Below are 20,517 nucleotides of genomic sequence, written 5' to 3' on the forward strand. Positions count from 1 at the left end.
TCTCATTTAAACCAAATTGTTCTATTTTGGGCTCAGCCATCCACAAAACATTTTTCCAATCGCCTTCTGGCTTGTCCATGTGATCTTTAGCAAACTGCAGACAAGCAGCAAGTTTTTTGGAGAGCAGTGGCTTTCTCCTTGCAACCCTGTCTTGCACACCATTGTTGTTCAGTGTTCTACTGATGGTGGACTCATGAACATTAACATTAGCCAATGTGAGAGAGGCCTTCAGTTGCTTAGAAGTTACCCTGGGGTCCTTTGTGACCTCGCCAACTATTACACGCCTTGCTCTTGGAGTGATCTTTGTTGGTCGACCACTCCTGGGGAGGGTAACAATGGTCTTGAATTTCCTCCATTTGTACACAATCTGTCTGACTGTGGATTGGTGGAGTCCAAACTCTTTAGAGATGGTTTTGTAACCTTTTCCAGCCTGATGAACATCAACAACGCTTTTTCTGAGGTCCTCAGAAATCTCCTTTGTTCGTGCCATGATACACTTGCACAAACATGTGTTGTGAAGATCAGACTTTGATAGATCCCTGTTCTTTAAATAAAACAGGGTGCCCACTCACACCTAATTTGTCATCCAATTGATTGAAAACACCTGACTCTAATTTCACCTTCAAATTAACTGCTAATCCTAGAGGTTCACATACTTTTGCCACTCAGAGATATGTAATATTGGATCATTTTCCTCAATAAATAAATGACCAAGTATCATATTTTTGTCTAATTTGTTTAACTGGGTTCTCTTTATCTACTTTTAGGACTTGTGTGAAAATCTGATGATGTTTTTGGTCATATTTATGCAGAAATATAGAAAATTCTAAAGGGTTCACAAACTTTCAAGCGCCACTGTATAAGCAGTAGCCACATGGACCCATAGGGTACCTATTTTTTCTACAATATCTTCCTTCATGTTCATCATAAGTGCTACCGGGCGAGGTTTGTTTTGCCTGGCAACACTTGTTAACCATTGTTACCATGAGTGCCAGTAATTCTGGAGCTGACTGTAACTGTATCATGATATAAGAGTTGGACAATATCGCCCACCTTTAATATACTATACTTCAAATACATTTACAATAAATTTGCTGACGCTATTCCTCCTGCTAAATTCCAGCAGTGAAAATGTCAGTATTAGTATGATGATTGTGCAGCAGGACTGACTGAGCTGATATGAGTGCAGATTTCATGGTTAATAATTGGTGAGGTGATGATACACAGAGAAAGAGATTGAGTCAGTGGCGGTACACATTCCACGCTGATGAATTATTCACCGCTTCTTCTGCTGTATTTAGGACACCGGGAGCCGTAGGGACAGCAGGAGACATGGCATTTCGAGGATTTTTTATGCATATGGCAATTGCACAGCTAAGAGTGTTGGAATTAGGGCTGTCAAACTTAATTGCTTATACTAATTAGTATTCGTATTCATTTGAATATTCATGAGTTTATATGTAATGATATACTGTTACAGACAGCGAACGTTGTGTTTCACACATCACATAAATCCTAATACAGTTAAAATTTGTCACTTTTTAAAGCAATAGAGATCAGGAGGAGGAAAAAAACTGAATTTTAACATTGAAACATTAAAGTTTCAGATGTGTTTTATTTGTTTGAGTTGTTTTTTTCGACATTCATGTTTCTTTTTTACTGATATTTAGGACCAAATCAAGTTACTATAGGTCAGCCATTTTACTCAAAATAAAATCCAATATACACTCACAACACATTATTTAAAGGTTCTGACTTACTACCTCAGAATGCTAACGTCTCATATATTATCTCAAAATGCTGACATTTTAACATTGTTATGTATTATCTCAAAATTCTGAGGTATTATCTCAAAATGCTGACATTGTAAAATTATTATGCATTGTCTCAAAATTCTTATGTATTATCTCAAAATTCTGGCATCTCAAAATTCGTATGTATTAGTCAAGTCAAGTTTATTTGTATAGCGCTTTTAACAATAAACATTGTCGCAAAGCAGCTTTACAGAATTTGAACGACTTAAAACATGAGCTAATTTTATCCCTAATCTATCCCCAATGAGCAAGCCTGTGGCGACGGTGGCAAGGAAAACTCCCTCAGACGACATGAGGAAGAAACCTTGAGAGGAACCGGACTCAAAAGGGGACCCATCCTCATTTGGGCAACAACAGACAACATGACTATAACATTAACAGTTTTAACATGAAGACAGTTTCATTGATGTTGTAACTCTTTATTGATGGAAACTTGAGTGCAAAACTGTTCATGACAACTGCAGTCCTAAAGTTAGCAAGTCAACTGTAGTCCTCAGCCATAAAAGCATTACTGTAAGAGTCCAGAGTGTCCTCCAAGTGTAACTTTCAACTGTCCTCATGGGGCCGTCCTCCACAGGAGCGATGCAATAAGACTCCAACCAGACACAGGGCACCAGGATGGATCAAGCAGGTCCAAGGGGCAGAAGAGGTCAGCATCTCGATCCCAGGACCGACATGTAACTCAGAGGGACAGATTGTGGGGGGGGGAGAGAAAACACAGGTTGTTAGGTATGCCCTAAAAATGACACAAGTATTAAGTCTGTGTGGTAGGCTCGCAGAGACAAGAGTCTTGACATCAGGCATAATACACAACAATGGCATGTTAATATGGTTAAAAAATATCATGACCTGCTCTGGCTGGATGCTTGATTGGGTGATGGGAGCACACTCCTCAGCAATGATGGGATGCAGATGGGACCCTTAGGGCTGGCCAAGACAATTCAGTTACATTTCACCGGGTCTGGGACATGCGACAGAATGTCTGACGGCCGATTCCCTGCAGGCTACGATAGCCAGTCGAGGTCTCCACCCTCTCCACCAAAAGATTTCCTGTTGACTCCATGTAACTCAGAGGGACAGATTTGGGGGGAGGGGGGAAAGAGAGAGAGGGAAAGAAAACACAAGTTGTTAGGTATGCCCAATGTCACCTGAATAAGTAGGAACAGTATACATATTGCACTGAGTACAAGCAGGGACTCCGGCAACTAACTATGACAGCATAACTAAAAGGGGAGAGCCAGAAGGTAACACAGGCATGAGGGAGCCCTGGGACATAAAGCAGCCAGCCACTACACCGTCAACAAACTTGAGTGAGCAAGCGAGTGGGGACTGACAGCATCCATACATCCCAGTTTACCAAAACACTCTATGTCTGAGGACCCTCCAGATCTACACCTTTACCTCAAACACCATTAACAAAAAGGCTTGACTAAACAAATACAGTATGTTTTCAGCCTAGACTTAAACACTGAGACTGTGTCTGATTCCTGAACATTACTTGGAAGGCTGTTCCATAACTGTGGGGCTTTGTAAGAAAAGGCTCTGCCCCCTGATGTAGCCTTCACTATACGAAGTACCAGCAGATAGCCTGCACCTTTTGATCTAAGTAGATGTGGGTGCAATCAGTTAATTATTGAAATTAAGTGATCAATCTCGTTAAATCAGTCTCATTAAATTTTGAAGGTTAATAATTAAAATGAATCAATCCCATTGAATCATTTACTTTGACTCACTTGAAGTGAATCATACCATAGAATCAGTCTCATTCAGTGAATCATTTAGTGAATCGTTCAATGAATTGTTTAGTGAATCATTTGGTGAATCGTTCAATGAATCATTTAGTGAATCATACCATTAATCCTGGTGCTTAATAATAAATTACCAAACAGCTAAATTATGGTATATTTCCAAATTATTACAATCACTTACCACATTACATAACTTTTATATGCACCCTTTTTGAATTCTTTGAGAAGATTGGGGACTTCACATATTGTTCACCAACAAGATGAATACACACAGCTTTGATAAATGAATTTATTATACAAAGATAAAAATGGATAATCAATATATACAAGCAGTGAGGTGTATATACCTGTGGGTTTATGTGTGGTGTGTGTACGGCCTAGCTTGTTGCTAGCTAAAACAAAGGAATGTTATCCAAGTAGAACAATAGGTTAGCTCTGTTGCTAATCTTTACTTGTGCGTGTGTGTGTGTGTGTAGGACTTGACCATGTGTTTAGCCTCGTGTAGCTAACTACACGTGGTGGAGGCCTAGATTAGCCTTGTGTTGCTAGTGTGTGTTTGCTAAAGGCCCTATGGCCTAGCTAAAGTGTGTTTGTTAGGCCTTATGAGGCCTACTGAGCACGTGTTGCTAAAGACAAAGGGAAGCTATCTAAAGTGCATCAGGCCTGGTCAGGCCTGTTGAGCACGTGTTTTCTCAGTAACAAAAAGATTCCACACTCATAACATTACCAAACTCACTGAAACCTTGATAAGGTCAAAATGTATGATAAAGAAATTAGTGTTAGTCAGAATAAGAGAGAGAAGCATGCGTAGCCTATCTATTAAACAATTTAGAGAACATAGAACCAAAATAAATCAACACGCTGCATGTCTAACAGTGTAACAGATAAACCGGGGTTTAAATTCACACTATTTCAAATAAAAGCAAATTCCTAAGACTATCCTAATTATGCCCAAATGCCAAAATCTTACTTAATCCTGCCTTTAGCAAGATATGAAGAACTATTCGCCGGTGTAGTTTCGGGCCTCGCCGTGGGAGCATGTGAGCCGCTCATGATGGAGGCGTAGAAAACTTTCGGGTCCAGCGGAGCACTTGGGTGGTTCCCGTGGAAAGCAGAGGATTCTTGGTCCGAACCTCAGCGTTCGTGAGAAAAAGTCTCTGATCAGAATAAGATGCACAGCGCTTTTGAGTTAAAAAGGATTCAATCGCTTCTTAACTTTTAACTGCCTGGGCTGCAGTCGTGACGTCACTTCTAATGCAAGTAAACCGGTTGTAACTCAGGTTGAGTTTAAAGATCGCGTGACTCTAGAGTTTACCTTTGCCAAGGGTAAGTAAGAAAATCGCGCTGAGTGATGGATCTTGCAAGAGAGAAGGCGTCTTTTTGATGGAGAGCGCCTCTTTATACGTCCAGATTCATCGGAAGCCAGACGCGAGAGACAAAGATGGTGGAGCTTCCGCTTGGACTTATGCGTGCATGGCAGACTGACGTAGGTGATCCCGCCCACGCGTGATGTAGGTCACACGGAAGTTGCCTGGGAATTGTAGTTCTGACACAAGATGGCGGCATGATACCTACATAGGCGTGACGGGTCATAGAGGACCAGAAGTTCACTCAGGTACTGTGGTGCGAGACCATTTAGTGCTTTAAAGGTCAATAGTAGTATTTTATAATCAATATGAAATTTGATTGTGAGCCAATGCAGTGTGGATAAGACAGGTGTGATGTGGTCATATTTTCTAGTTCTAGTAGGGACTCTTGCTGCTGCATTTTGAACTAACTGGAGCTTGTTTATGCACTTATTGGAACATCCAGACAGTAAGGCATTACAATAATCCAACCTGGAGGTAACGAAAGCATGAACTAGTTTTTCCACATCATGTAGTGACATTAAATTTCTTATCTTAGCAATATTTCTGAGATGAAAGAAAGCTATCTGGGTAATGTTATCAATGTGAGTTTCGAATGAAAGACTGGGGTCAATAATCACCCCGAGGTCTTTTACTGCTGCACGTGAAGAAACAGAAAGGCCATCCAGAGTCACTGTGTAATCATAAAACTTACTTCTAGCTGTATGTGGTCCTAGTACAAGTACTTCAGTCTTGTCAGAGTTAAGCAGAAGGAAGTTAATAAGCATCCAGTCTCTAATGTCCTTAACACATTCCTCAATTCTATAAAGCTGGTGTCTCTCATCAGGTTTTGCAGAAACATACAACTGTGTGTCATCAGCATAACAGTGGAAACTAATACAATGTTTACAAATAATATCACCCAGAGGTAACATATATAAAGAAAAAAGCAGTGGACCCAAGACAGAACCTTGTGGAACACCAAACTTTACCTCAGTACGTCTAGAAATATCACCATTTATATCAACATACTGATAACGATCAGTTAAATAAGAGCTGAGCCAGGACAGAGCCGTTTCCTTAACTCCCACAACATTTTCTAGTCTATCCAGAAGAATGGAATGATGAATGGTATCAAATGCTGCACTAAGGTCAAGCAACACAAGCAGTGAGACACAGCCCTGATCAGACGCCAACAGTAGGTCGTTTACTACTTTAACCAAAGCTGTTTCTGTGCTGTGATTAGGTCTAAATCCTGAATGATACATTTCATGGATGTTATTCCTATGTAAATATGAGCATAACTGCTGTGCCACAGCTTTTTCAAAGATCTTGGAGATAAAGGGGAGGTTTGATATTGGCCGATAATTGGACAGCTGACAGGGATCAAGGTCAGGTTTTTTAATCGGGGTTTGATAACTGCTAGTTTAAAGGATTTGGGTGCATAGCCAATCGTGAGAGAAGAATTTATTATTTTTAGAAGAGGTTCAATTACTTCAGGTATTATCTGTTTGAATAGACGTGTTGGTCAGGGATCTAATACGCAAGTTGAGGCTTTTGATGCCGAGATTAATGAAAGTAATTCAGTTTCTTTAAGGGGAGTAAAACATTCTAATTGATGATCTGATAGAGTTATATGGTTAACTACAAGGTCACTTTCATTGACCTTAAATTAGTAGTTTGAATTTTTTGTCGGATATTCTCAATTTTGTCATTAAAAAAATTCATGAAATTGTTACTATAATATACTGCAGGTGTGCATGTGTCTCTAGTGGACTCATTCCTGGTTAATTCTGCTACAGTATTAAATAGGAATCTAGGATTATTTTTGTTATCTTCTATTAGGGAGGAGAGATATGTTGATCTTGCAGCACTAAGAGCTTTTCTATACTTCAGGAAGCTCTCCATGCTAATTTGAACACTACCAATTTTGTTTGACACCATTTATGTTCCAATTTTCGAGTGGTCTGTTTTAATGTGCGAGTGTCATCATTATACCAGGGTGCTAATTTTTTGTCTCTGACCATTTTCCTTTTTAGAGGAGCTACATTATCTAAGGTATGGCAGATTGTTGACTCTAAGCATTCAGTTGCCTGATCAAGTTCTGCAGGGGCTGTGTGACAGACGGCCCTGTCTAGCTCCTCCTCAAGTCTGTTTTCCCTTTCCCAGTTAGTTACTACAGCAGGGGTGCACACCTGACTTTAGTAGCAGCACACACACACGGCAACAAACAACAGTACATGAGAACAAAAGCGCACACACACGGTGAGTACAACACTACATGCGACAGTACACGCGAACAAACACACGCACACGCGACCACACGCAAATACAATTAAACTCGCGTTTTTTCCCTACCGCGGTAAAAACACAACTCGCTAAAATAAACATATACTTACCTGTTTGAGCTATCTAGGTAATGTTGATTGTGTCTTGTGTTTAGTTTTTTTCTGTCTTGTCCGTCTTTTCCATGGGGTTTTAGTCCAGTCGGCGTTTGTTTAGGGAAGGTTTGAATGGCTTGCGCGCTGCCATGACAGGCCAACCCGAGCAGCAGTAACTGAGGGCTAATTCAGTAGCATCAGGGCTGCGCAATGCAGCATGGGTACGGGCAAAACCAAGTTTTGAGGGTGTTTTGCAAACTAATGAAATAATAGTGTTTGTGGGGGATAAACTGTTGTGAAATGGATGCTTATGCAGGGTATTGTTAATAAACTATTTGATGGCTGTGTTATTTATGTCTGAAAATGTTTACTTGTGGTAATTTATTTTAAAACTGTGTAATGGTATGACCTGGGGGAGGGGTTGAGAGCCTAAAATGTTCACCCTGATCATTCTGTGGGAGAGAGAGTGAGGGAGAAGCAACAGAGTACCAGCTCAGGTAACCAATTGTAATGCAGATTGCGGCTGTAGTTGTTGGATGTAATTTAAACTGAACTGAATTGCTTTGGAATATTCTCGTGTTTGATTTGTTACACTAGGAAAGTACTTTTTTTTCTTTAGTGTTAGTTTTTTTTTCTTAGTAAATTTTGCTACTGGCCAGCTTTATTTGCAATCCTCACCTTTGCACTGTTGGACTATTTGGGTGCACTTTTTAAAATAAACACCTTGCACTAAAGTGCTGCTGTGGCGGAGCCAGTTTATTTATGAGTGGACCTACACCTGAGCTGTGCTACTCCGTGACACATGGTGTCAGAAGTGGGATTGGCCAGCCACAGAAAGTGCATCTGAAAGACCCAAAATGGCAGATGTAAAGGGCGAGAAGGGCGATGAGTGGGCGGATGCCTCTGAGGAGCAGTTGGACCAGACGCAACCAGATGTACGGCCAAAGATGATGGCTAGCACACCAGCAGACCAGCACGTCAAAGCCCGAGCATGGTTCCACACAGAAGCAGTGGCTACAGCGACAGCACCTGAGACAGACAGGGCTATGAGAGAAATAGCAGGCCTGCTGAGGGATTTCCTGACCACCCAGCAGCGACGTGAAGAGAGCATCTTGGAAGAATTCCATGGCCTAGCTACAAACTTCATCCAAGGGCAAGCAGGAGGACAACAGCCACACCACACAGCCCCGTCAGCGTCAACAACTGCGTCTGAGAATCCACGGATGGGCCTCCCCACACCAATCCCCCATCGATGTCCAGCGGCCCGAGAGACATTGGCAGATTCTTTTACTGAGCTATGGCAAGTTCCTGCTCTTCAATTCACCCAGGGTCCTGCTTCTCAGCCATCCTGGCCAGAGAGGGTTGTGCGTAAGGAGCCCAAGATGCCTGTTTATCAGTAAGGGGAAGACATTGAAGATTACCTGCTGCGGTTTGAGCGCATGGCCAGAACCTGGGCTTGGCCAGAGCGAGACTGGGCGTGTCGCCTGGTGCCACTGCTGACTGGGAAGGCGCTTGCTGCATACACAGCCATGGATGAGGAGCATTCCACCACACACAAGTGCCTGCGAGAGGCCCTGCTGGAGAAGTTTGATATTGCACCAGAGATGTATCGTCAGCGCTTCAGAGCGTCCACGACACCACCTGGAGAGACCCCTACTGAGACCTATAACCGCCTGAAAGGCCTCTATCATCATTGGATACGACCTGAGCAGCATTCCAAGGATGACATCGCAGAGATGATTATTCTGGAACAGCTGATCCAAGTCCTACCATACGACATCAGAACTTGGGTCAAAGAGCATGAGCCAAAGGATGGGCAAGTGGCTGCAAAACTTGCCATGCAGTACTTGAACGTGCATCGGAGGGGTAATCAGTGACCTCAAGCACCACTACAATCTCAAGCAACACCACCACCTCAAGCATGACCTCAAGCATCTACGCAGGACAGTAGAGGTACCGTGGGTGGGGCTGTAAGATGGGACAATGCGCAGAATAGATTTCAGGAGTTAGTCTGTTTTTACTGTCAGCAACTGGGTCATAAAGCTGTTGTATGTCCTATGAGAAAGCCAAAGCTGAATGGATTCTGTTATGTACCAAGGGAGGGGGACTGTCTTTGTGGGGATACTGATGGTGATGAATTGAAATGTGAACTTTTGTTGAATGGTCAAGCTGTGCAAGCACTGCTTGATACTGGAAGCTCTGTGACTCTTGTTAACAAATGTGTTGTTCCTGCTGATAATCTGAACTATGAAAAGAAAATGGTTGTGCAATGTGTACATGGTGATAAGAAAGAATACCCGACAATGGAGGTCACGGTAACTGTAAATGCACAAATGTTTTTGATTAATGCTGGAGTGGTGGAGGGTTTACCAACTGACATGGTGTTAGGCAGGGACTTACCAGCGTTGTTTGATCTCGTGACTGCCCCTAAGGGTGAAACTGCAGATGTGCATCTGTCTTGTCCAGTGTTTACAAGATCCCAAACTCGGGGAGGACTGGAGCCCCTACCAGACTTGTGTGGTAGTCTGTGCCAGGGCGAGTCCAAAGCCCCCAGAAAGACGCGTAGACAACGGTGTCTAGAGAAGCATCTGGGTACACCGGTGGTCAAACCAGAAGTAGGTGGGCTTGAAGTTGAGGGGTTGTGGGAGGTACCAGAGAACATTGGGGCCTTGCAAACTGCAGATATGTCTTTGAAACCTTTATTTGACAAAGTAAATGGGAAAGAGGGTGATCACAAGGGGGTAGATGGGGAAAAAGTGTTGGTGGAAAATGGTATTTTGTACATTGAGGGGGATAATGTCAAACGCCTAGTCATACCAACATGTCGACCGTTAGTGCTTCACCTCGCACACACGCTTCCCTGGGCAGGTCATTTAGCTCTACAAAAAAACTATCTTAGGTTAAGTGCACGGTTCTACTGGCCCTCTATGTATGCCAACATGCGTGCATATTGTGCATCCTGTCCTGTGTGTCAGAAAACAGGTGCTGTGAGGAGAGCTGACAGTCCCTCTGCATCCACTACCCATGATCGCCACCCCCTTCCAACGGATCGATATGGATATAGTGGGACCACTTGAGAAGAGCAGCTCTGGGTACAGGTTCATCCTTATCATATGCGATTACACGACTCGCTATCCAGAGGCCTTCCCACTTTGATCAATCACCACGCTGAAGGTCATCAGTGCCCTGGTCCAGCTGTTCTCCCAGGTCGGATTCCCGAAGGAAATCCTTACCGACCAGGGGACAAACTTCACATCGAGACTGATGCAGCAGCTCCACCAGCAACTGGGTATCAAAGCCCTCCGGACCAGTCCCTACCATCCACAGACGGACGGGCTCATGGAGAGATTCAACCACACCCTCAAGAACATGCTGAGGAAGTTCATCTCAGATACCGGCAAAGATTGGGATCGATGGCTACCCTTCCTCCTGTTTGCATACAGAGAGGTGCCTCAGGCATCCACAGGGTTCTCCCCATTTGAGTTGGTGTATGGCTGGCAAGTTCAGGGCCCATTGGACCTGCTGAAGAGAGCCTGGGAGAAATCACCTGACGCTTCATCAGAAGTAGGAATTGTGCAGTACGTGCTGCGAATGAGGGATCGCCTGGACCAGTACAGAGAAGAGGCTGCAGAGAATCTGAGGAAGGTACAGAAGGCCCAAAAGCTCTGGTATGACCAGTATGCCAGCCACCGTGAGTACAAGCTAGGTCAGAAGGTCCTGTTGCTGCTTCCCACCAGTACCAGCAAGCTCCTTGCGAAATGGCAAGTCCCTTATGTCATCACCAAGAGAATGGGTCCAGTTACCTATGAGGTACATCATCTTGACAAGGGCAAGACTAAACAGGTGTACCATGTGAACTTGATGAAGGAGTGGAAGGAGATGAAGACAAATTAAATAAAAGCAGAGACAGAGGTGGACAGAAAGGAGGTGAAGGAGGTGATGGCAGAGGTGGACAGAACGGAAGCCAAGGTGATGATGGTGCAGAGGGTGGAGGCAGATAGAGAGGATGAAGATGATATGCAGACCTGGCAGCAGCAGAGAGAGGCAGAACCAACCCTTGATCAATTGAAGAATGACCTACAGAGGGCTCTTCTGAAGGTCTTTGACCTCTTCCCAGCTTTGTTCCAGCCTAGACTGGGCCGCACTGGAGTGTTGGAGCACAGAAATTTAAAAGACCCTACTCCAATTCGGCAAAGGCCTTACAGGGTGCCGGAGACCCTGGTGTCTGGACTGAGGGAAGAAATTCAAACCATGCAGGAGCTGGGAGTCATTGAGCTGTCAACAAGCGAATGGAGCAGTCCAATTGTAGTTGTCCCAAAAAGGGATGGGTCCCTGAGGATATGCATGGACTTTAGGAAGCTCAACGCAGTGTCACAGTTCGATGCCTATCCAATGCCCCGAATAGATGACCTGCTAGAAGATTGGTCGTGCCAGGTACATCACAACGCTAGACCTCTGCAAAGGTTACTGGCAGGTGCCACTGGAGGAGAAGTCCAGGGAGTATACAGCATTCAGAACACCTGTAGGGCTCTTCCAGTTTACCGTGATGCCCTCCGGGCTGCATGGAGCCCCAGCAACTTTCCAACGGCTTATGGACAGAGTCCTACAGGGGTGTGACGACTGCTGTGCTGCCTATTTGGACGACGTGGTCATCTTTAGCCAGACCTGGGCAGAACACTGCCATCACTTGCGGAGGGTCCTCCACCGTATCCAAGAGGCAGGACTGACCCTGAATGTACAAAAGTGCGAGTGGGCCAAGGCTGAAACCAAGTACCTGGGATACCTTGTTGGCCATGGGGAGGTTCGGCCACAAGTGGACAAGGTGGAGGCCATTAAGAACAGTTCACGTCCTCGCACCAGAAAACAGGTCAGGTCTTTCCTGGGTCTTGTTGGGTGGTATCGGCATTTCATACCCAATTTTTCCACCATCGCCGCACCCCTAACTGACCATACAAGCAAAGCCGCCAGGAATCCAGTTGAGTGGACGGAAGAGTGTGAGAGAGCATTCACTACCCTGAAGACATGTCTGTGTTCCTCTCCTGTTCTGCAAAGTGCCGACTTCACTCAGCGATTTCTTGTGCAGGTTGATGCCTCATCTGTGGGGATTGGGGCAGTCCTGGCACAAGGGAAGCCAGGAGAAGAAAGACCAGTCCTCTATCTCAGCCGGAAGATGCTGCCCAGGGAACAAAGGTACTCCACCATTGAAAAAGAAAGTCTTGCAATTAAATGGGCACTGGATAGCCTTCGCTATTATCTGCTAGGAAGAGAGTTTGATCTGGATACTGACCATCGGGCCCTGATGTGGATACAGACCATGAAGGACCATAATGCCAAAGTGACAAGATAGTATCTGGCGTTACAGCCTTATAGATTCCAGATCCGTCATAAAGCGGGAAAACAAAATCTGATGGCTGACTACCTGTCCAGATTGCCGATGCTCTGCAATCTAGGAGAAGGGGGAGGTAATGTGACAGAGGGCTCTGTCTAGCTCCTCCTCAAGTCTGTTTTCCCTTTCCCAGTTAGTTACTACAGCAGGGTTGCACACCTGACTTTAGTAGCAGCACACACACACGGCAACAAACAACAGTACATGAGAACAAAAGCGCACACACACGGTGAGTACAACACTACATGCGACAGTACACGCGAACAAACACACGCACACGCGACCACACGCAAATACAGTTAAACTCGTGTTTTTTCCCTACCGCGGTAAAAACACAACTCGCTAAAATAAACATATACTTACCTGTTTGAGCTGTCTAGGTAATGTTGATTGTGTCTTGTGTTTAGTTTTTTTCTGTCTTGTCCGTCTTTTCCATGGAGTTTTAGTCCAGTCGGCGTTTGTTTGGGGAAGGTTTGAATGGCTTGTGTGCCGCCATGACAGGCCAACCCGAGCAGCAGTAACTGAGGGCTAATTCAGTAGCGTCAGGGCTGCGCAATGCAGCATGGGTACGGGCAAAACCAAGTTTTGAGGAGTGTTTTGCAAACTAATGAAATAATAGTGTTTGTGGGGGATAAACTGTTGTGAAAATGGATGCTTATGCAGGGTATTGTTGATAAACTATTTGATGGCGGTGTTATTTATGTCTGAAAACGTTTACTTGTGGTAATTTATTTTAAAACTGTGTAATGGTATGACCTGGGGGAGGGGCTGAGAGCCTAAAATGTTAACCCTGATCATTCTGTGGGAGAGAGAGTGAGGGAGAAGCAACAGAGTACCAGCTCAGGTAACCAATTGTAATGCAGATTGCGGCTGTAGTTGTTGGATGTAACTTAAACTGAACTGAATTGCTTTGGAATATTCTAGTGTTTGATTTCTTACCTTAGGAAAGTACTTTTTTTTCTTTAGTGTTAGTTTTTTTTTTTCTTAGTAAATTTTGCTACTGGCCTGTTTTATTTGCAATCCTCACCTTTGCACTGGGGCGGCATGGTGGTGTAGTAGTTAGCGCTGTCGCCTCACAGCAAGAAGGTCCGGGTTCGAGCCCCGTGGCCGGCGAGGGCCTTTCTGTGTGGAGTTTGCATGTTCTCCCCGGGTGCTCCGGTTTCCCCCACAGTCCAAAGACATGCAGGTTAGGTTAACTGGTGACTCTAAATTGACCGTAGGTGTGAATGTGAGTGTGAATGGTTGTCTGTGTCTATGTGTCAGCCCTGTGATGACCTGGCGACTTGTCCAGGGTGTACCCCGCCTTTCGCCCGTAGTCAGCTGGGATAGGCTCCAGCTTGCCTGCGACCCTGTAGAACAGGATAAAGCGGCTACAGATAATGAGATGAGATGAGACCTTTGCACTGTTGGACTATTTGGGTGCACTTTTTAAAATAAACACCTTGCACTAAAGTGCTGCTGTGGCGGAGCCAGTTTATTTATGAGTGGACCTACACCTGAGCTGTGCTACTCCGTGACAGGCTGACAGTGACCCAATCAAAGTTGATAACTCTGGGAGATCATTTATAAAGCTCTGTGCAGTAGTTGACGTGAATGTACGTTTAATACAGTAGCGTGGTGAGGTGCATATATATTATATTATTACTCAGACATAGTTTGAATGAGATGAGATAATGAGCTGAGATAACTTCAGACTGTGGAAGTATGACTATATTGTCTACGTTTAACCTGAATGTTAGTATTACATCAAGGGTGTGACCACCATTATGGGTCAGTCCTATGACATTCTGATTAATCCCTACTGAATCTAAAATGGACACAAATGCTGTTTTTAAAGGGTCTTCTGAGTTATCAAAGTGAATATTAAAATCTCCGACAACTAAAGCTTTGTCTAAGGAAATAACCAGATCTGAGATAAAATCTGCAAATTCAGAAAGAAACTCAGAATATGGCCCCGGGGGCCTGTAAATAATAAGCAATGGAATTAACTGGGTAGACTTATTTTTCGAGGCTACATACATTATATGAGTATGAAGAACTTCAAATGTGTTAAATTTATAACCAGGTTTTTGTGTTACACCTAGATAATCATTATAAATAACCGCAACACCTCCTCCTCTGCCAGTTTGACGAGGCTGGTGTATATAACTGTATCCAGGAGGACTCGCTTCATTTAATGCTATATATTCATTTGGCTTAATCCATGTTTCAGTTAAACAAAGTACATTAAACTACTGATCAGTAATGAGTTCATTAACCATTAGCGCTTTAGATGTAAGAGATCTAATATTTAATAGCCCCACCTTTAGATCAAAGGTGCTAGCAGCAGCTGTACAGTCAGTATAATCTAATTTTATATTGATTAGGTTACTGGAGCAAACTCTCTGAATATTTCTACCTTTTTGTTTAGCTCGGGGAACAGACACAGTCTTGATGTAGTGAACCCTGAGTGACGACTCTGTGCAGCTAGCAGACAGTCAGTTTAGCCTGTTCGTCTGCTCCCTGGCCTTGGCTCTGGATTGTCAGGAATTAACTAGGCCTGTCCTGAGACTATGACCTATGCTGCAGGAAATGAGAGCAGCACCTTCCCGAGTGGGATGGATACCGTCCCGCCCCAACAGGCCCGCAGTGCCCTCAAGATTAGCCCAATTATCTATAAAGCCCACACTGTTTTCAGAGTGCTACCTGGACAGCCAGCAGTTCAGCGACCATAACCTGCTGTAAGCTACATCGCCATGCCGCATTGGGATGGGGCCAAAGCATACTACAGCATTGGACATCGCCTTCGCTAATTTAAACACCTCTACAAAGTTACTCTTAGTAACCTCAGACTGATGAAGGTGTATATAATTAGCTCCTGCATGGATAACTATCTTTGAGAACCTGTGCTTGCCTAGGACCCTAAGATTACCTGCTGTATCCAGCACCCTGGCTCCCGGTATACACCTGACTAAAGCTGCTGGTGCCCCTAAAGGCTGAGCTAATTTAACATGCCATATGATAGAGTCCCCTATAACCAGAGCTCTTTCAGGTTTCTCAGTGGGTGCATCACTAAGGAGAGCAAACCTGTTCGACACGTGACGCGGAGAGGAGTGGTGCTCCTGTGGACGAGCCTCAGCGGTAGCTTTGGCTCTATACTTATGCCGCCGAGTTGTCACCCTTTCGCCCCGCTGTAAGGGCTCTAATGCCGGAGTTGGGGGATTACTAACTCCACCTAGGGCATCCAGACTTTCCCCTACAGAAACTACACTGTTCTCACACTCACTAACCTTCTCTAAAGCCGGGATACGCGCTTCTAACACTGTAATCTTCTCCATCAGAGAGCTAACTAATCTGCACTTATCACTAATAAAGCTATCGCTAGCGATGGAGGAAGAATGACTAAACATCCTGCACTCAGCACACTGAACAGGCTGAAGGTGTGCCATGATGAAAAGATTCACGTACCTTAATCAAAGATCTGTTGATATTAAAGCAGATCCGATGTAGATGGCCTCCGCTTGTGGTCTTTACACAGGAGGAGAGAAAAAGAAAAAGAAAACTTCCGGTCTCGGTGTTCTTCCGAAAAAAGAGAAAGAAAAAAACGGAAAAAGGAAAGCGAAAGTGAAAAGTACAAAAAGGAAAGCGACAGTACAATAAAAATGAAGAGGATACTGGAAAATTATTTGTAGAAAAAAGTTAAAGTGCCATTCCACCATTGGATGTATTCTTTGGCATAAAATACAATATATTTTATGACAACATGACTAGACAGAGAAATCTTTTAGCTTCAAAATGATATATTTTTTTGACAACGACAAGTATATTAATTTTGCAACCAAAGTCACCTACCCTTTTAATTTCCGCGTGGTAGTGAAACGTGATGTCATCGGCAGGTTCCCCTTCTTGTGTACCACGTCACGTGTGACGTGGCACAGATTATCAGCAATGGCGGATAGAACGCGATTTCCACTTGTCGATTGCTGTGCCGATATTCACCATCGACCGTCTCCTTTGGGCATCACTTGCTATTTTCCTTTGCTTCTTTTCCGAAGCTGACAATCGCGTTCTATCCGCCATTGCTGATAATCTGTGCCACGTCACACGTGACGTGGTACACAAGAAGGGGAACCTGCCGATGACATCACGTTTCACTACCGCGCGGAAATTAAAAGGGTAGGTGACTTTGGTCGCAAAATTAACATACTTGTCGTTGTCAAAAAATTATGTTTGAGATATCATTTTGAAGCTAAAAGATTTCTCTGTCTAGTCATGTTGTCATAAAATATATTGTATTTTATGCCAAAAAAATACATCCAATGGTGGAATGGCACTTTAAAAAAGATTAGTAATTAACGCCAGCACTCGCGGGAAAAAAGGACTCGGCGCAAACAACTCAGGAACCAGGAAGTGCGCAAAGAACTCAGTATGTACTCAGTATGTAAAGAACTGAGTATGTATTATCACAAAATGCTGACATTTTAAAATTCTGATGTATTATCTCAGAATTATGACATCTCAAACTTCTGACTTATTATCTCAAATCTAGAATTATCTGAAGGGACTGACTTATTATCCCAATATTATGATGTATTACCTCAAAGTTCCAATTTTTTTTTTAACCTCAAAACTTACTTATTATGTCAAGGTTCCAACTTATTTTAAGATTCAGACTTATCATCTCAAAATTCTGATGTATCATCTCAAACTTCAGACTCATCTCAATTCAGAATTATTTCAAATTTCTGACTTATTATTTTAATAATATGACTTATTATCTCAATTTATGAAGGCTTCCAAAGTTTTAATGCTTTCATGAAGTGACTAAAAGCGAAACAAAGAATTTCTTGGGGCTTCAAATACATAACTATGAACACTTAAAGAGGTAGAGGTGTATGTATAGGTGTATGCTGAGGTGAACATCTGAAGGTAGAAGCATGTGCATGTTATAAAACAAAATACAATGGCATGCAAAAGTTCGGGCACCCTTACTGAAAATGTGTGTTACTGTGAATAGTTAAGTGAGCAGAAGATGAACTGATCACCAAAAAGCATAAAGGTAAAGACGACACATTTTTTTTCAGAGTTTTCTGCAAGATTTGTGTATTATTTTTGTTTTGTACAATTGGAGAGTGAAAAAAGAAAAGGAACACCATGCGAAAGTTTGGGCACCCCAATACATTTGAGTTCTCAGGTAACTTTTACCAAGGTTCCAGACCTTAATTAGCTTATTGAGCTGTGGCTTGTTCAAATTCTTCATTAGGAAAGGTCAGATGATGCAGATTTCAAAGCTGTATAAATTCTCTGACTCCTCAAACTTGTCCCTAAAATCAACAGCCATGGGCTCCTCTAAGCAACTCCTTCGCATTCAGAAAAATAAAATAATTGATGCTCACAAAGCAGGAGAAGGCTACAAGAATGTAGCAAAGTGTTTTCAGGTAGCCGTTTCCTCAGATTGTAATGTTATTAAGAAATAGCAGTTAACAGAAACAGTGGAGATCAAGGTGAGGTCTGGAAGATGAAGAAAACTTTCTGAAAGAACTGCTCGTTGGATTGCTAGAAAGGCAAATAAAAACCCCTGTTTGACTGCAAAAGACCTTCAGAAAGATTTAGCAGACCCTGGAGTAGTGGTGCATTTTTCTACTATGCAGTGACACCTGAACAAATATGACCTTCATGGAAGAGTCATCAGAAGAAAACCTTTCCTGCGTCCTAGCCACAAAATTCAGCGTCTGAAGTTTGCAAATGAACATCTAAATAAGCCTTATGCATTTTGGAAACAAGTCCTGTGGACTGATGAAATCAAAATCGAATTTTTTGGCCACAATGTGCAAAGGTATGTTTGGAGAAAAAAGGGTGCCAAATTCTAGGAAAAGAACACCTCTCCAACTCTGAAGCATGGGTGTGGATCGATCATGCTTTGGGGTTGTGTTGCAGCCAGTGGCACAGGGCACATTTCATTGGTCGAGGGAAGCATGGATTCGAATAAATACCAGCAAATTCTGGACGCAAACATCACACCATCTGTAAAAAAGTTGAATTTAAAAAGAGGATGGGTCCTACAATAAGATGATGATCCAAAACACACCTCAAAATCTCCAATGGAATACCTCAAGAGGCACAAGCTGAAGGTTTTGCCCTGGCCCTCACAGTCCCCTGACCTAAACATCATTGAAAATCTGTGGATAGATCTCAAAAGAGCAGTGCATGCAAGGCAGCCCAAGAAACTTGTAGAACTGGAAGCCTTTTGCAAGGATAAATGTGTGAAAAATCCCCCAGGTAAGAACTGAAAGATTATTAGCTGGCTACAAAAAGTGTTTACAAGCTGTGATACTTGCCAAAGGGGGTGTTACTAGGTACTAACCATGCAGGGTGCCCAAACTTTTGCTTCGGGCCCTTTTCCTTTTTTTGTCATTTTGAAAATGTAAAAGATGAAAATAAAAAAAATTGCTTTTGCTTTAAATATAAAGGGAATGAGTCATCTTTAACTTTATGCCTTTTGGAGATCATTTCATCTTCAACTTGCTTAACTGTTCACAGTAACAGCAATTTTGACCAGGGGTGCCCAAACTTTTGCATACCACTGTAACATGCATGTGAGCATGAGACCCCTTTCTTCTCCCAGACCCCCAGTGAGGTGGACTGCAGGGTCCGTTTACACTCTGCGGAGAGGTGGGGTGAGAGAGAGGAGCTGACACTGAGCCAGCAGACACCTTTCTCCTATTTATACATTACAAACTGCTGATTTCTAGAAGCTTCCTGCTTGACACATACATCCACATGAACCACAGCCAGGAATTCATACTATGTAGGTTCTGTGGAAATTGTTTTATTAACATCACACTGATGTAGCTCTCAGTCAGTTTACAGTCTGTCAGTTGCTAGAGTTTTATTTAACCCATTCATGCACCTTGTTCACATTTATGGAGAATTAATTTATGGCTATTTTGGGAAAATACACTCACCGGCCACTTTAATAGGAACTTGTTCTTGATTCTAAGATTCCTGTTCTTGGCTGCAGGACTGGAACCCAATGTGTTCTTCTGCTGTTGCATGCTGAGAGGCTTTTCTGCTCACCACGGTTGTAAAGAGTGATTATATGAGTTACTATATCCTTCCTGGCTAAAAGCTTGACCCAATTTGGCCATTTTCCTCTGACCTCTCTTATCAACAAGGTGTTTGTTTACACCCACAGAACTGTTGCTTACCTTATGTTTTTTTGTTTTTTGCACCATTCTGTGTAAACTCTAGAGACTGTTGGGTGTGAAAACCCCAGGAGATCAGCAGTTTCTGAAATACTCAAACCAGTCCATCTGGCTCAAACCAACACCCATGCCACAGTGAAAGAAAGTCACACTTTGAGATCACAATTTTTCCCATTCTGATGTTTGAAGTGAACGTTAACTGAAGCTCTTGAAACTTTTATCTGCACGATTTGATGCATTGTGGTGCTGTCAAGGGATTGGCTGATTAGAGAACTGCAGAAAACAACACTGTTCCTTCGGGCGTTCCTAAGAAAGTGGCTGGTGAATGTAGCTAAGAAAATAAATGCATTGAGACACGCTCTGCTATCTTAAAATCATCATGGAGATCACATCCAGAAAGGTATGTTTAAAATAAACAGATTTTCACAATCTCCTGATCTGATTCATACATGGGAATGCTGTTTTTCTGGATTTTATATTTTAATGATATTTAACGCTGATGCATGCACTGATACTCACTTCCTGTGAAAGGCATGTTTGCATGGGCAAATCCCCAGCTCGTCCTTCTGCTTGAACTCCTCCAAGCATACGGCACAGATCTGTGGACGGAAAACAAGAACTGTGAACTGAATGAATAAAATATTTTGCTTCGACACAA

General features: G+C 43.1%; 1 protein-coding gene across 4 annotated transcripts in view; it reads right to left on the reverse strand.

Moving 5' to 3' along the window:
* Positions 1–20,517, reverse strand: part of rnf24 (ring finger protein 24) — an 81,096-nt gene that overhangs the window by 13,449 nt on the left and 47,130 nt on the right. For 3 of the 4 annotated variants that reach the window (XR_009654330.1, XM_060917179.1, XM_060917180.1), the window contains exon 5: positions 20,379–20,458. Coding sequence is in view for 3 of the 4 variants with exons in the window: in XM_060917179.1 (XP_060773162.1) it covers positions 20,379–20,458 (80 nt within the window). In the remaining variant the exon portion in view is untranslated. Of the gene's footprint in view, positions 1–18,566; positions 18,679–20,378; positions 20,459–20,517 lie in introns of those variants that run through there. The other variant, XM_060917181.1, reaches the window with a different exon arrangement.

This window comes from Neoarius graeffei, chromosome 3, assembly GCF_027579695.1.
Source record: "Neoarius graeffei isolate fNeoGra1 chromosome 3, fNeoGra1.pri, whole genome shotgun sequence".
Classification (NCBI taxonomy): domain Eukaryota; kingdom Metazoa; phylum Chordata; class Actinopteri; order Siluriformes; family Ariidae; genus Neoarius; species Neoarius graeffei.